The 17,236-nt window shown below is 34.5% G+C and overlaps 1 protein-coding gene across 2 annotated transcripts; it reads right to left on the bottom strand.

Moving 5' to 3' along the window:
• Positions 1–750: 750 nt before the first annotated feature.
• Positions 751–6,132, bottom strand: LOC139894350 (phosphoenolpyruvate carboxylase 2). Of its 2 annotated transcripts, XM_071877587.1 has the most exons (11): positions 6,057–6,132; positions 5,701–5,895; positions 4,763–5,154; positions 4,589–4,673; positions 3,956–4,178; positions 3,758–3,861; positions 3,574–3,664; positions 3,057–3,211; positions 1,980–2,978; positions 1,455–1,841; positions 751–1,312 (listed from the first exon to the last, which is right to left on the bottom strand). In XM_071877587.1, the coding sequence occupies exons 2-11, from the start codon at positions 5,866–5,868 to the stop codon at positions 1,013–1,015; spliced, it is 2,904 nt and encodes a 967-aa protein (XP_071733688.1). In that variant the 5' UTR covers positions 5,869–5,895; positions 6,057–6,132; the 3' UTR covers positions 751–1,012. The 2 variants fall into 2 exon arrangements, with proteins under 2 accessions (XP_071733688.1, XP_071733689.1); XM_071877588.1 differs by lacking the exon at positions 6,057–6,132 and having other exon boundaries at positions 5,701–6,010.
• Positions 6,133–17,236: the final 11,104 nt, after the last annotated feature.

The raw sequence follows: 17,236 nt of genomic DNA, 5'->3' as shown, positions 1-17,236 counted from the left end.
TGTAAGCTATTTCAACTAGGGTATTTTTAAGAGCTTATTTTTTTTCGTAAGTTATGAAAATTATGTCACCCAAACGATGCTACTAGCTTAAGCTTATGAAAAGAGTAAGACCAAGTTTTTATAAGCTCCAATAAGCTATGCGGCCAAATATATTCAAAAGTCCCTTTTTAATGATTTCTTTGTGTTAGTAAAACGACTTTGAACATTGCATTCGTTAATTGTAACTTTCAGTTCATTCATCTTCCTATTATAAGTTAATTTTTCGAAACCGTTGTATCTAACATAAGAAATGTAAAAAAAAGTTACGTACGAATTATTATAATTTTCCTTAATAGTATGTAGGGGCACGATCTTGTGAGAAATAAAAAATAGGAAGAGGAGAAGCAGCGTGATGAATGATAATTATCATTCATCGGATGTGTGATGAAGGATAATGCGATAGTAATGAATGACATTACGATGTTTTCCATCTTATTTTTTTACTTCCCCTAGATCACTCCAAAATCACTTGTATTTATGCCTTGCTATCTTCCAAAAGATTTGCTATGTTCGAACCTCTTTAGTTGCACATCTTGAAATTGGTATGAAAAGAGTTGAAAATGTCACAAAAATATTTCGATATCGCACACATTAGTAAAAATATCTAACCTTCTTTAATAACATTAACATTAACATAAGTTATATAACGCACCATAAATCCCATTACCGCAAAAAAAAAAAAAAAAGAAAAAAAAAAAGAAAAGAAAGATCTTATTTATAAGTAGAAAAGGGCCATTCAGTTGAACCATTTATTAGCAAAGTACAATAATTCATCTGTTTCGGGGATCAGGTACCATCGTAAATGCACATAGTACAAGTCACTACTACATACATTAGCGATCACTATCCTCGACAACCAGGGGTTCAACCCAAATTACCCTCAGCAAACAACCAAAATAACTCAGCAATACACAAATTAGATTACAAAACCTTTTCAGCATTTGAAAAGGTCAAACTTAAAGTCGATTAATTATTAACCAGTATTCTGCATTCCAGCAGCAATACCCTTCATGGTCAAGATAAGTGTATCTTCCAAACCTGGAGCATACTCACTCTTCGGGTTCAGCTTGATAAGCTCGTCAGCAGGCTTGCTACTTGGCTCGGCATACTCTTTAGAGATATGAGGCCTTAAAGTTACGTGATAGTTTGGATCACGAATCCGTTTCAGTGTGTAGGCTTGGCATACGTTCAAGGTCGTGATGTATGAGTCACGCAGACGAAGTCTTTGTCTCAAGTAAGGATCACCCTCTAGAAGATTCTTATGCCCAGCAATCTATGACAAGAAAGAAAATGATGTTAAAACTCAAAGCTGGCCATTTCGACCCATTTACCCATATTGCCACATCTATCAATGATTATAGTACTAGTATTGAAGTTTATGTAGTAAAAGTTGTATATTAACAAATGTGTAATACCTTAAGGAGAAGACTCTTGGTTTCCTCATAGTTCGCTCTTAAGGTTTGACCAAACGACCACAAGTCTTCAGAGACAAGGAGCTTGTCGTTTAAAGCGGCAATGCCGGGGTCACCTTTGGCAAACACCATTTCGACTAGATCGATTGTGACCCTAAAGAAAGGCCATGTTTTGTACATTTCTTGCAGCATATGAAGATTCTTGATGTCTTTTTCAATTGCATATTTAAATGCTGCCCCAAATCCAAGCCAAACAGGGAGATGAAACCTCGTTTGAGTCCACGCAAAGATCCATGGAATGGCTCGGAGTGATTCTATGCCGCCGCTCGGCTTTCGCTTTGATGGACGGCTCCCGATGTTCATCCGCCCATACTCCAACTCCGGTGTCGCCTGTAAGTGTATTAAAGATCAAAATCAAAAGAAATACAACATATAAGAGATGACCATTTTGATCCAATTACTTAGCTACATAAGAAACGGGTCAAACAAGTTGAAAGTCACCCAAATTGCAATGCTAATGAAACTCACCAGGCGGAAATATTCGACAAATCGTGGTTCCTTGAATACAATTTCACGATACTGCTCCGTTGCATGAACTGCAATCTCATCCATAAGTGCACGCCACTCGGGTCTTGGTGAAATCGGGGGGTTCATACCGTGCTCAAGGGTAGCTGCACAAAACCTCTGAAGAGTTCTAAAACACAAATGCTCTTCACCAAAAGATTGCTCAATAACCTCACCCTGAACCGTGACTCTAAGCGACCCGTGAATGGTCTCAGGCGGTTGAGACAGTATAGCAAGATGAGTGGGCCCACCTCCTCGCCCAACGGTCCCACCACGTCCATGAAACATGGTGAGTTTAACACCAAACTTCTTTGCAACATTTATAAGCTCTTCTTGAGCCTTATAAAGTTGCCATGCAGCCGAAAGCCGTCCCGCATCTTTTCCCGAGTCCGAGTACCCGATCATCACTTCTTGTTTACCATCAATCCGGTTTTTGTACCACTCGATCGAGAACAAACGGGCCATTGCATTAGGAGCTGCATCAAGATCATCTAGTTTTTCAAAAAGTGGGACCACCCGTAAGGGTTGTCTTACATGGCATTCTCGTTGAAGCAACTCAACCGCCAACACATCAGAAGGAGATGTAGCCATTGAGATGATGTAAGCACCGAAACAATCAGATGGGAGTTCGGCTAACACATGAAACGTGTCCAAAACATCTGCAATTTCCTCGGTTTTTGGGAGATCGGGCCCGAATAACGGACGCTTCCCGCTTAGCTCAGATAAAAGCCATTCTTGGCGTTTTTGTTCGGACCATTCGCGGTAGGACCCGATTTCTAAATGCTGAGTTATAGCATCGAGGACATCCGTATGACGGTCAGATTCTTGACGAATATCGAGTCTTACAAGTGAGAGTCCGAAGGTGGAAACTTGTCTCAAGAAATCAAGAAGACTACCATCCGCAATCACACGATCACCACAAGCACATAACGATCTGTAGCATAACTCAAGAGGCTCCAAAAACTGTAACATAGAAAAACATAGTGAGTAATTCAGCATAAAAATCTAAAAAAATCAGAGTAAAGATTTCATGACGTATACCTGTTCAACATTGGTATAAACCAACTCTTCTGGAATTTCGGAAACATCATGGGCTAAAAGATGACGAGATCTTTCACGCGTATTATACAATTTGTCCCGAACATCTCCAAGAATAACACGGTACGGTTCGGTAGGAGGAACCTGTTTCCAGAACTCTGGAGAAAAAAACAATATTGTTTGAGTAATTTTAGAAGGGCCAGGACTGTATTATGCAAGCTTTATGCTTATGTGGATATCACTATATCTAAAAGGGCAAATTGGGTGGGTCGTGTACTCGTGCAACAGATTTACATGGATGGATCTTTGGTATAAGTGGAGGATGACCTGAATTACTTTTGTCAAAGATACAATTTTTTTTTTTTTTTTTTATAACTACTCCATAACTAGTGTTGTCAAGTATGATTTCAATAACTATATAGCTTTATCTGATTTGTTAAGTTATAAAAATTGGATAACTTTTATTAAAATTTCACTTTCGGGTCTTCGACATAATAAAGAAATTATTCTCAGCAGTTACCGATATAGTGTTTAACATCTCTCTTTGATGATGATCTATGGAGTTCTTCAGCCCGAACACGAAGTTCATCACTACAACGCCACATGGACATCTAGCAAAAATGGTCCCATTTTATCAAAAATGTGAAAAATAGTCAGTGACAGTATAAGAAACAGTAATAAGCCCCTACTATATTTACATATACCTCAAACATAAGATCCTCTATCTGGGAGAAGTACATATTTGCAGCCATCATTCTTGCAAGTAAGCAAACATCCCTTGTAACTTCAGGAGTTACCCTTGGATTACCTGCATTATTTACAACATAATGAGCCAATAATTAGATTTTACTGATACATCATACATACACATAAAACTATATAATGTGTCGGGAAACATATACCATCACGATCACCACCCATCCATGAAGAAAATTGGATAAGAGGGGCATTATATGGAACACGTTCATTGATCCCAATGTTCTTAAGAGCAGTATCAACACGTCGTAAGAATTTAGGAACACCCTTCCAGATTGTTTCATGAAAGTAACTCATTCCAGCTCTCATTTCATCCTGAGGGGTTGGAGGTGTTCTTCTGATCTCATCAGTTCGAAAAGCAGCTTGAATCTATATAATTTCATAAAAAAATATCTTGTGAACTTATAGTTAGGGTGGAAAAATGAGTAGGCCAGACGGGTAAAAGGTTCATGTCAAACCTATCGAATCAGGTTGACCCTGAACAAATTTTACAAATATTATATCATATATGTCATTATATTCAAAACTTTTGAATAAAAGGATTGAAATACACTTTGGGCAACTTTTCGCCCGTTTGACATGTATATGCTTATGATATATATCTATACCTGATAGAGACAGAATATTACCCATTCATAATTAGATGAGTCAAAATAGCCAAATCTAACTAATATAAATAAAAGTCAAACTGATGCATTTTTCTAACAAGCATGCAAGAATACACCATTCAATATGACAAATTCAAAGCTTAAGATAAACTAATAACCGTTGATACATACTTCTCTATGCAAAGCTTCATCGAGTTCCTGTTTATCATCAGGAGTGATATCTTTGGCATATAACTGGGCGAGACAGTCCCGAATCCTGAAAATAAAACGTCGCTTGTAAAATAAAATAACTGAAAAAAATTCGACCCTTTGCTTTCAATAAGGTTCAAGTCTTAATGGGTATACCTTCCATGCTTCTGTAGCAATGATCTGCGGACAGATTGAGTTGGATGAGCAGTGAAGACCAGGTCAACTGTTTGATTCTTAAGTGCATCAAACACTTCTTCGGGCGACTTTTTAAGCTTATGTACAAGTTTCTTAAAAGTTTCTTCAATGTCCGATTCAGTTGTTGCAAAACCTTCATCGACAAAATCACCCTTTTTCAGTTTAATCCTCCTTCGATAAGCAATCTGAACCTCTTCGGCCAAATTAGCCAAGTTAAGCATGTGAGAGAAAGCTTTTGCAATTACAATCGAATCCCCTGGATCCAAACTTGTCAAAAGATTCCCAAGCTCCTCCAGCTTCTTAGGATCATGCTTTCCTTCATACTCTGCAGATAGCTCATAACACTCTTGAACCTACACAAATAAACATCACATTAAAATTCACTACTTCAATCTATATTTCAAAGGAACATCGAAATGCCGCTTAGAAACACAAAAAGGCAATAATTTATCACTAAAAACAACTTTTTGATAATTTTATCTAATAGTTGATGATCAATATTCTACTGGGCCGGATTTGAGGGCGTGCAACACGTGCGCTTACACATGGCCTATAATCCAATGGGGCCTATAGCAGTACTTATGAAAAATATTGTTATGACTGATGCTGTTACTTAACCTAACTTTTTAATATTTACTGAACTTATTCTTACGTATATATTTAAAACTTTTGTGCACAAAAGGCCTATTTTCTATTAACTGAACATGGCCCATATAAAAATTGGAATCGATGGGACGACAATAGATACTCAAATTACCAATGATAAACGTACATCAGAGTATGTTACACAATTTAGTCTATACTAAAATATTAGTAATTAGTAATCAATAAAGTATATAAGATTCTTAGCTACAATAACACTAAATATATGAGTATACATATATAAAAAAATTACTTACAGTTTCTTTGAGATCTTCTCCATGTAAATCCTGAAGGATGTCAAGGAATTTATCCAAAAGCAAAGCATCATATTCGATTAACTTATCATCTTCAGATACTTTACCAGGAACTAAAAGCCTTAACTGAGCATCAATTGAAGCTAATTTCTCTAAATTCCGGTTAGCCATTCACCGATCACACTCAAACCTATTCACCTTTTAATAAAACAAACAGTTAGACTCAGTGCATCGATCACAACGTACTGATCGCAAAAACATGTGTATATTTGTATCGGTATGTAATTATGTATGTATATGTATGTTCAGTATATGTAATTGGAGATGTATATATGAAAAAAGAAGAAGAATTGAAGTACCTGAATTTGATTGATTTTGTAACGATAAAATCGAAGTGGGGATTGAAAAGAAGGGTTTTGTTGTATGTTTTGGAAATCAAAAGTGCAAGGAGTTTGGAATTGAGGTTTGGTTATTTATAGAAAAAAAAAATGGTGGACTGAATGTGACGTGGAAATATCAGAATCAACCTCATAAGGAGTACTTTTTTTTTTTCTTTTTTTTTTTTTTTAATCTCAGATATAAATAAAACATAAATATAAAAATTCAGATTCTTTTTTCAGTAAAAATTGGGAATACTATTTTCTTATTTACTAAATCACCCTGTTGTTATCTATCTATAGGTTTTTATTAAAATTAAGCTAATTCATTTGTCAAAAAAAAAAAAATGAAAAAAAAATGAAAAAAATCTAAGTTCTTAAGGTGATGTCATTAATCTAATTAATGACTAATTAATTTAAATATACTTATATGTTTTTTTGAAAAAAACTCACTCTCATTAATTATTCTTTATTATTATATTATTATTCAAATTTAAATATGAGTTCTCTTTAAGAGATTAATTACATTATATATGTATGCGAAATACACGTCTTAATACAAGGTTCTAATATAGACTTTTATGACAAGAAAAATAGTAATTGTGATGAAAATTTAAAAATGATGGTGAGAAAATAAATGTAGTTCATTTATTCCGACCAAGTTAAGTACATAAATGTGTTTGTAAAAACAACGAGAAGTTTGTGTCGGAATCCGTCGGGTCATTAAACTAAATGACTTTAGCTTATTTATTTATTTCATGTTTTTTTTTTGAAAAAAACTCACTCTCATTAATTATTCTTTATTATTATATTATTATTCAAATTTAAATATGAGTTCTCTTTAAGAGATTAATTACATTATATATGTATGCGAAATACACGTCTTAATACAAGGTTCTAATATAGACTTTTATGACAAGAAAAATAGTAATTGTGATGAAAATTTAAAAATGATGGTGAGAAAATAAATGTAGTTCATTTATTCCGACCAAGTTAAGTACATAAATGTATTTGTAAAAACAACGAGAAGTTTGTGTCGGAATTCGTCGGGTCATTAAACTAAATGACTTTAGCTTATTTATTTATTTCATGTTTTTTTTGAAAAAAACTCACTCTCATTAATTATTCTTTATTATTATATTATTATTCAAATTTAAATATGAGTTCTCTTTAAGAGATTAATTACATTATATATGTATGTAAAATACACGTCTTAATACAAGGTTCTAATATAGACTTTTATGACAAGAAAAATAGTAATTGTGATGAAAATTTAAAAATGATGGTGAGAAAATAAATGTAGTTCATTTATTCCGACCAAGTTAAGTACATAAATGTGTTTGTAAAAACAACGAGAAGTTTGTGTCGGAATCCGTCGGGTCATTAAACTAAATGAATTTAGCTTTTAAATTCACTTAATACCAAAAATATACTAGTAAACTGTTTTATTTAAATAAACCCGTGATTTCACGGGTCATTTCACTAGTTATATTATTAACCAATTAACTTATTTTTTTTATGTGTATTTTTCGTTTTCAAATTTTATATATTTTATTATTTATTTTTTTCTTACTAAAAGCTTTTTAGTGAGAGTAAATATTTCCAACAATGATTTTGATACCTCCATCAAAATTTACTAAATTACCTTAAAAATGTGTTACACAATTTTTAGTCTTAGAATTTATAGGAGAGTATTACTGAAAAGTAGCTACAGATGTTAGTAAATATATCAAAGACAATGTTAGTTATATTAATAGTCCTTTTTAATTTATTTCTTTTTTTTAAATGACATTTATCTAACTATTCTTTATAAACTTTGAGGGAGTGTAAATTTATTTTTTGACTTTTAATTTAATAAAAGACTTTTATTAATCCTACATATTTGAATTGTGATTATGTATGTATGAAGCGAAATCATTTTTCGTAATAATACAAAGGCTAAATACCACTAGTTATTAATAGAATATATGTAAGCCAAATATGTATATTTGAATATACCCCATTTTTAATCGGTCTAAAAGATTGTTCCGAGTAGGAGTATATAATTGAAGATAAGTCGTAGTACAATGGATGTACGTTTCTAGTTTCTACTTTTAGTTTTTTCTTCTGTATTTTTGGAAATTTAGAATATTAAAAAAAGTTTGACTTAAAAAAAAGAAAAAAAAAAAGAAAAAAGAATTATTATAAAATTACTTAAACTTAGCAGTCGTAAAAGAATTCATATAAGGTTTCATTGTATTCAAAACATCAAGTTTAGGCGCCATGTTATAAATATATGATTGACGAAGCCCGTCAGTATATGCTTCAATGGCTCGATATGCTAACGAAGTGTGAACAACTTATAAATACGGAGTATATGATTGACTAAGCGCGATACACAAAATCGTTTCTTTGTATGATTGTCTATGAAGCCCATCACTATGCTTCAATGAATCGACGTGCTTCTCTAAGCGCAAGAATATTAAAAAAAAAAACGATAATGAACACTTGCGGCCCTTATTAAATTGTCTAACTTTTTTTACGAAAAAATCGAATACTCATAAACGAGGCAGTTTTACAAAGGAAAACGCCCTCAATGAGAATACAAAAGGACATGGGGGAAAACAGGGAAGCTCGCGCCTAGAAAGCAACTATCTAAACATGAACTATGTATAAACGAGTCTCCCTAACATTCCGAAACAAACATAATAACCAAACAAAAACCAAAACACACTCGAAATTACCATTTGAAATAATATAAATAAAAGGATCAAATAATGCTATTAGATCAATGGAATACGAGTATCATCATTTAAGGGCTCAATTTTTATTACTATTACTAGTGGACAAATCCCGTATTTTGCACGTTTTGTTCCACGTTTCAGTATTATATCAAATTGCAAAGAGGTGTACGATCAAATCTTAACTGTAACTAGATGGAGGTCCGGAGTAGCCCACTCCGTTGGGCCAGATAATCGAGTGGAAAAACCGTAAAAAAAAAAAAAAAAAAAAAAAAAAAAAAAAAAAAAAACTACTAAAAGAAGAAATATGTGATGTCGTGATGACATCACCCGGGTACTATTCATTGGTGTTGGCTAATATATTTATTGTAAATGTAAATGTAAATGTAAATGTAAATAAATGTAAATGTGGAATATTTGCGTATAAACATACATATATCAGTTTGCATTATAATATGAAATCATGCAACATAACCTAAAGTAAAAGCTCTTATTTTCAACAATAGGTTAATATTTCTATATTTCAAATTTGTATCTCTAATATAATCTGAAAGTAAAGACTTTGAATTGTATAGTCTAATCTTTTGTTAAAGCTGAGTTGTAACGACCCGCACTTTTTCGATCATACTATACTTATAAGATTAATATTTACATAAATTAAACCTTGCCAACATGATAAGCAATCCAAATTGTCGAGATTTATATTTCCGAAAAGAATTTTACACAACGTTTGACCGTCTAGTTTGACCAATGATATCACGAACTATACAATATATGATAATTATACGTTTGTGTATATATATGTATATATACATATTTAATATGATTAAGGAATGTTTTAATACCTCATTTTATATTAATAACAACAAGTTATATGTGTATTTTGAAACTACTAACTTAAGTTTTCAAAACGATAACTATACGTAACGTTATTTGACATAAATACTTAAGACATATAATGTTTATACATATATTGTATAAGTAATGTATTTAATCACTTTTAAGAACTTAAATACATAAAATCATATAAGTGTATTCACAAAAGATAGCTATATTTGAATCCTCATTCCATTTTTCACAAAATTTCTATACGTATACCTAGAGTATTTGTACTCGTATCATACCTAGCTCCTATACGTATTTACTAATAGTAAATACACATCAAAATCACCACCTAACCAGCCATTATTCATGCCCTTAGAGCTAGGTAATTACTTTTGAATCATTGCAAGACTAATTACAAAAATACAAACTAGAATTTTGTCATGTTATCCTTAAAGATCACATTTTTAGGAGTATATATGTATCATCATTTTTGATTCATTTTTACTTCAATCTCTTAACTAAAAACACACACTCTTTCTTACTCTCTAAACTCCATAACAATCCAGCAAAGTTCCATAAAGATCTAGCTTCAAAAACCATACTAAAACACCATAAGAAAACCATACAAAAACACTTCAAGAAAACCTTCCAAGAACACCAACTTACTTCCAATCTTTCATCCACTTCTATCACCCTTTTGATTCTAGCTTCTTACTTCTCTTTTACAGCAACTTCATCCAAGGAACTTGAGGTAGAATCTATGTTCATAACCTTATTCGATTCATATATATATAGCTATCATATTTTGTGGTATACAAGTTTAACAACAAGAACATAGTTTGAATGTTTTCAAACTTGTTTGCAAACTAAATAGATCCTTCTAACTTAACTTTTAAAATACTTCAAGACATGTAACATAACTTATTTATATGTTAATTTAACAAGGTAAAACTTGGTTTTTCAAAGTACAAGTATTTTTGGAAAAATGGTCATTAAATGATTTTGTTGTAACAAAAATGTTTAACTTCATATGTTTCACTAAACTTTCACCTATGCCGTATGATTTTGAATACAAACCAAGGTATTTACAGTTCATAGTCTTAAAGAAGAACTCGATCCAAGAAGATGGCAATTTGAATCAACGAAAACGGACTTGTAACGAAGAAACTATGACCGAAACAAAATTGGCTATCCTAGACATTTTCAACTTCGGGATTCATTGGAAAAATTTACATAAAATCACATACTTCTAAGATAACATGATATTTTATATATATGTACTCATAATTCAATTTCATATGGTTCAGGATCACCCGTAAGCAACACGAGAAGATTAATCATAAGATCCCATGTTTGTACGCAACACGTCATTTGACAACACCGGTACTTTATGTACGCAACACGTCATTTGACAACACCGGTACCATGGGTCAAGATTAATCTCGACCAATACATATACGATGGGGTTTTATTTATTTCGTTGGGGGTTTTGTTTATTGCGGGTATATTAAACATCTAAAAATGAACCATTAAAAATTGAATTACTAACATCGGAATGCTAACTACGGACTAAGGAAATATTCAAAATATTAAAAGTATAACAAGTATATATATATATAACGTTTGTTTTAAAATGAAAACATATTGATATATTATATATGGATAGGTTCGTGATATCAACCGGAAGACCGAGTCAAAATATATATATCATCAAGACAAGAGTGAGTATATAGTCCCACTTTTAAACTCTAAATATTTCGGGATGAGAATACATGTATTTTATGTTTTACATTATGGACACAAGTAACTGAAAAATATATTCTACGTTGAGTTGTACCACTGGCATACTTCCCTGTAGCTTGGTAACTAATATTTACAGCGGTATTGTAAACGCGAATCCTGTTGATAGATCTATCGGGCCTGACAACCCCAACCGGACTGGACGACCAGTATTCAACGGTTGCACAGTACTTCGTTTTGTGACTACACTTGGTACGGTGTAGTAAGATTTCATATTAAAGGGAATATGCGACGTGAAAATGTTAAGTATGGTTACCAAGTGCTCAACCACTTAGAATATTTTTATTGAAATGTTTATATACGAAATCTTGTGGTCTATATATATATATTGCTGCGCACTAAACCTATATCTCACCAACTTTATGTTGACGTTTTTAAACATGTTTATTCTCAGGTGATAATTAAAGCTTCCGCTGCATTATGTTGAATCTAAGCAGGATCATGCGTACTCATATTTGTGTCAAAAATAAAACTGCATATCCGAGGACGTGTGTTGTAAAATATGCTAGAAATCGTGTTGTTATTATCATTTGTAAAGTTTGTAAGTCGAAGATTATCGTTAAACGATAATCATCTTTTTATTGTCTAAAGCTTGTAACAAAAATAATGGTTTGGTTTGTAATGTATAATATATGCAGTTTTCCTTTTTAAAAATGTCGCATATAGAGGTCAATACCTCGCAATGAAATCATACGTTATCTAACACGTTCTTATGGTTAAGGACGGGTTATGACATGTGGTATCAGAGCGGTGGTCTTAGCGAACCAGGTTTGCATTAGTGTGTCTAACTGATAAGTCGTTAGGATACATTAGTAAAGTCTGGACTTTGACCGGGTCTGATTTAAAAAAAAAAAAACCATTGCTTATCACTGTTGGTTAAAATTTATATGTAAATATTATATAAGTACTAATGGGTTAGTTGTTGTGTGATAGATGTCGAGCTCAAAAATTGTTATCACAATCAACGACTCCGAATCAGAATCTTCAGATGGCGTTCCAGTCATTAACCTGTCCGATGACGAAAATGATATCTTTGGGGAAGACTCACAAATTCCGGATGAACCAACTATAGAAATATCGGAAAGTGAACCCGAGGAGGAAAGTGAACCCGAGGAGGAAAGTGAACCCGAGGAGGAAAGTGAACCCGAGGAAGAAATACAGGAAATTACAAAAGACGAGTTCGAACTAGGAAAGAAACGAAAGGCTAATGAATTAGAAAATCCAAATCCCGAGTTTAATGAGAATGATGTGGCACCAATTCCACTCAACACTACCACCCCTATCCCCGCTATTCCTATTCGTTCTGTCCCGGCATCCAGTTCTTCAGTCCCACAGCCAAAATATAGGCAGACAGTTAGGATAAGCGTTAAGCAAATCTTTGTGTCTAAACGTCCTAGAAAATAGATCAAACGATGCGCTGCTGTGTCAAACCATGGAACCGAATAATGTTTTGTATAATATTAATAGTGTGGTTTGCTTAATGTTCGATGTAAGATAAGCATATGTAAAATATTGAAGTATGAAATGCAATAATTTTCCATGGTTAAGTATTATTTAGATTGTAGTAATTGATTCTGTACTAAGCTATTAAGTATGAACATTAACGGGTAGGTACTACCCAAGATATAATTATAAAACGCTAATAAGAAGAAAAGGCTTTTATAATAATACCTGGTTCATATTATTAACAAGCTATAAATGTACTATAAATACACACTACATCTATAATATTCCATGTGAATAATTATTTTCTTTCATTAGGAAATGGCGCGATTGAATCGAATGACGGAACAAGAACTCGAGGAACTCATCAACCAGCGAGTGAACGACAGAATGTTATGGGTTGAGGCTGCAAGAGCTGCTGCAGTTAATCCAAATCCTCGTGTAGGATGCTCCTACAAGACGTTTCAAGCTTGCAAGCCTTCATCATTCAGTGGAACGGAAGGGCCGATCGGTTTAACCCGATGGATAGAAAAGATGGAGACGGTGTTTAAAATCAGTGGTTGTGATGAAAAAGACATGACCAAGTTTGCATCGTGCACTTTACAAGATAGTGCACTCACATGGTGGAAGAATTATGTGAAGGCGGTAGGAGGAGATGTAGCTTATGATACTCCATGGGAAGAATTCAAAGCAATGATAATCACCGAGTATTGTCCAAGGAATGAGGTTATTAAGTTAGAAGATGAGTTACGAAGTTTGAAGGTGGTTGGTACTGAAATCACCAACTACAACCAGCGATTCATGGAATTAGTTTTGCTATGTCCTGAATTGGTTCCAACCGAAGAACGGAAGATTGAAATGTACAAAGCTGGTTTGCCCAAAAAGGTCAAGGCAAATGTTACAGCATCGAAACCTAAGACAATTCATGAAGCTATAACCATGGCGAACGAGCTAATGGATCAGGTCATTTTGGACAAGAAAGCATTCAATACTGAGGTGAAGGTATTGGGAAACAAGAAAAAGTGGAATGGAAGTTATGATCGAGGTAACCAACAACAACCTTATAAGAAACAAGAAACCACAAAAGGTGCGAGTAGTGGTTCAGGTTTTGGTTATAAAGGACAAAGTCCTTTATGCAACCGTTGCCACAAACATCACTTTGGTTACTGTAGTGTGTTATGCACCAAGTGTAATCGACAAGGTCATCTTGCGGAAGATTGTAAGGCTCTCGTTACAAATGGCAACAAGACTCCTGCCACCAACGCAAATAGAACTGCTTTGGCTACCATTACTTGTTTTGGTTGTGGAAAACAAGGTCACTATAAGAGTCAGTGCCCGAATCAGAATGGGGGACCTGCACGTGGAAGAGCGTTTGTTATTAATGCTAGAGAGGCACGAGAAGACCCGGAGCTTGTTACGGGTACGTTTACCATTAATAACTTATCAGCATCTATTTTATTTGATACTGGCGCCGATAGAAGCTACGTGTGTATAAATTTTTACACTAAATTGAATTGTTCATCATTACCTTTAGATGCTAAGTACTTGATTGAGTTAGCTAATGGTAAACTAATTGAAGCCGATAAAATTTGTCGTGATTGTGAAATAAATTTAGCCGGAGAAACGTTTAAAATCGACTTAATACCCGTAGAATTGGGAGGTTTTGATGTAATAGTCGGCATGGACTGGATGTCCAAAATAGGAGCGGAAGTTGTTTGTGCTAAGAAGGCAATTCGTATTCCTGGTAAGGATAAAATACCGGTGATGATTTATGGAGAGAAGAGTAATTCAAAGCTAAAACTCATTAGCTGTTTGAAAGCCAAGAAGTGTTTAGAAAAGGGATGTTACGCTATTTTAGCACATGTTAATAAAGTCGAAAAGAAAGAAAAGTGCATCAATGATGTGCCTGTGGCAAGAGATTTTCCTGAAGTTTTTCCGGAAGAATTGCCGGGATTACCTCCATTTAGATCGGTAGAATTTCAAATAGATTTAGTACCAGGAGCTGCACCAGTGGCTCGTGCTCCATATAGACTTGCACCGTCCGAGTTAAAAGAACTTCAAAGTCAGTTAAAAGAATTACTGGACCGTGGATTCATACGACCGAGTACTTCATCGTGGGGAGCTCCAATTTTGTTTGTTAAGAAGAAAGATGGATCTTTTAGGATGTGTATAGACTATCGTGAATTAAATAAGTTAACTATCAAGAATCGGTATCCACTACCGAGAATTGATGACTTATTTGATCAATTGCAAGGATCATTTGTTTATTCGAAAATCGACTTAAGATCGGGCTATCATCAACTACGCGTTAAAGAAGAGGACATTCCGAAAACTGCTTTTCGGACACGTTATGGTCATTACGAATTTTTGGTTATGCCGTTTGGATTGACGAATGCGCCAGCTGTATTCATGGACCTCATGAATCGAGTTTGTAGTCCGTATTTAGATAAGTTTGTTATCGTTTTCATTGATGATATTCTTATCTATTCCAAGAGTGAGCAAGAGCATGAAGAGCATTTAAGGTTGATACTGGAGTTGTTGAGAAAAGAACAACTTTATGCTAAATTTTCTAAGTGTGCTTTCTGGTTGAAAGAAGTACAATTTCTTGGCCACGTTGTTAGTAGCAAAGGAATTCAGGTTGATCCAGCAAAAATTGAAGCCATTGAAAAATGGGAGACTCCTAAGACACCAACGCAGATACGCCAATTTTTGGGTTTATCCGGTTATTATAGAAGGTTTATTCAAGATTTTTCTCGAATAGCTAAGCCGTTGACAGCATTAACGCAAAAAGGGAAGAAATACGAATGGACCTCGGAGCAGGAGAACGCATTTCAATTATTGAAGAAGAAGTTAACTACGGCGCCTATTTTATCGTTACCAGAAGGGAACGATGATTTTGAAATATATTGTGACGCTTCGCGACAAGGTTTTGGTTGTGTTCTTATGCAACGGAAGAAAGTTATTGCATTCGCATCCCGACAATTGAAGATTCACGAGCGAAATTATACGACACATGATCTAGAATTGGGAGCAGTCGTGTTTGCATTGAAGATGTGGAGACACTACTTGTATGGAGTTAAATTCACTGTGTTTACTGATCATAAAAGCCTTCAACATATTTTTGATCAGAAACAATTGAACATGAGGCAACGTAGGTGGGTCGAGTTAATAAACGACTATGATTGTGAAATTCGTTATCATCCCGGGAAGGCGAATGTGGTGGCTGATGCTTTAAGCAGAAAAGAACGAGAACCAATTCGAGTACGAGCGATGAACATAAAAATTCGCATGAATCTCAACTCACAAATCAAAGAAGTTCAACGAGAAGCACTTACTAAAGAAAATATAGGAAATGAAATAATGAAGAAGTATGCGAAGCAACTCGTTATGCGGGAAGATGGAATTCGATATTTTGCAAATCGTATTTGGGTACCGAAGTTGGGTGGATTAAGGAAATTGATATTGAACGAGGCACATAAGACAAGATATTCGATACATCCTGGAGTTGGAAAGATGTACCAAGATCTTAAGACGCATTATTGGTGGCCTAATTTGAAGACAGACGTTGCAACATATGTTGGGGAATGTTTAACTTGTTCCAAAGTCAAAGCAGAACATCAAAAGCCGTCAGGGTTACTTCAACAACCAGAAATCCCAGAATGGAAATGGGACGGTATTACCATGGATTTCATCACGAAGTTACCAAAGACTGCCTGGGGATACGACACCATTTGGGTGATTGTTGATCGTCTCACCAAGTCTGCACATTTCTTGCCTATAAAGGAAACGGATAGAATGGAGAAACTATTACGATTGTATATAAAGGAAGTTGTTTCAAGGCATGGAATACCTATTTCCATTATATCCGATCGTGATAGTAGATTTACCTCAAAATTTTGGCAATCACTACAGGAGGCACTAGGAACTCGGTTGGATATGAGTACCGCATATCATCCACAAACCGATGGACAGAGTGAAAGAACGATTCAGACTCTCGAAGACATGCTCAGGGCATGTGTGATCGATTTTGGAAACGGATGGGATAAATACCTACCGTTAGCAGAATTCTCGTATAATAATAGTTATCATGCGAGCATTGGAGCTGCACCATTCGAAGCATTGTATGGAAGGAAGTGTAGATCTCCTATCTGTTGGAATGAAGTAGGAGATCGACATTTAACTGGTCCCGAGATCATACATGAAACGACTGAGAAGATAGTGCAAATCAAGGAGAGATTGAAAACAGCCCGTAGTCGCCAAAAGAGCTACGCCGATGTTCGAAGGAAACCATTAGAGTTTCAGGTCGGGGACATGGTTATGCTAAAGGTGTCACCTTGGAAAGGTGTAATACGTTTCGGCAAAAGGGGTAAACTG

Source organism: Rutidosis leptorrhynchoides, chromosome 2 (genome assembly GCF_046630445.1).
Source record: "Rutidosis leptorrhynchoides isolate AG116_Rl617_1_P2 chromosome 2, CSIRO_AGI_Rlap_v1, whole genome shotgun sequence".
In the NCBI taxonomy this organism is placed as follows: Eukaryota; Viridiplantae; Streptophyta; class Magnoliopsida; order Asterales; family Asteraceae; genus Rutidosis; species Rutidosis leptorrhynchoides.
This window is presented reverse-complemented; position numbering and strand designations above follow the sequence as displayed.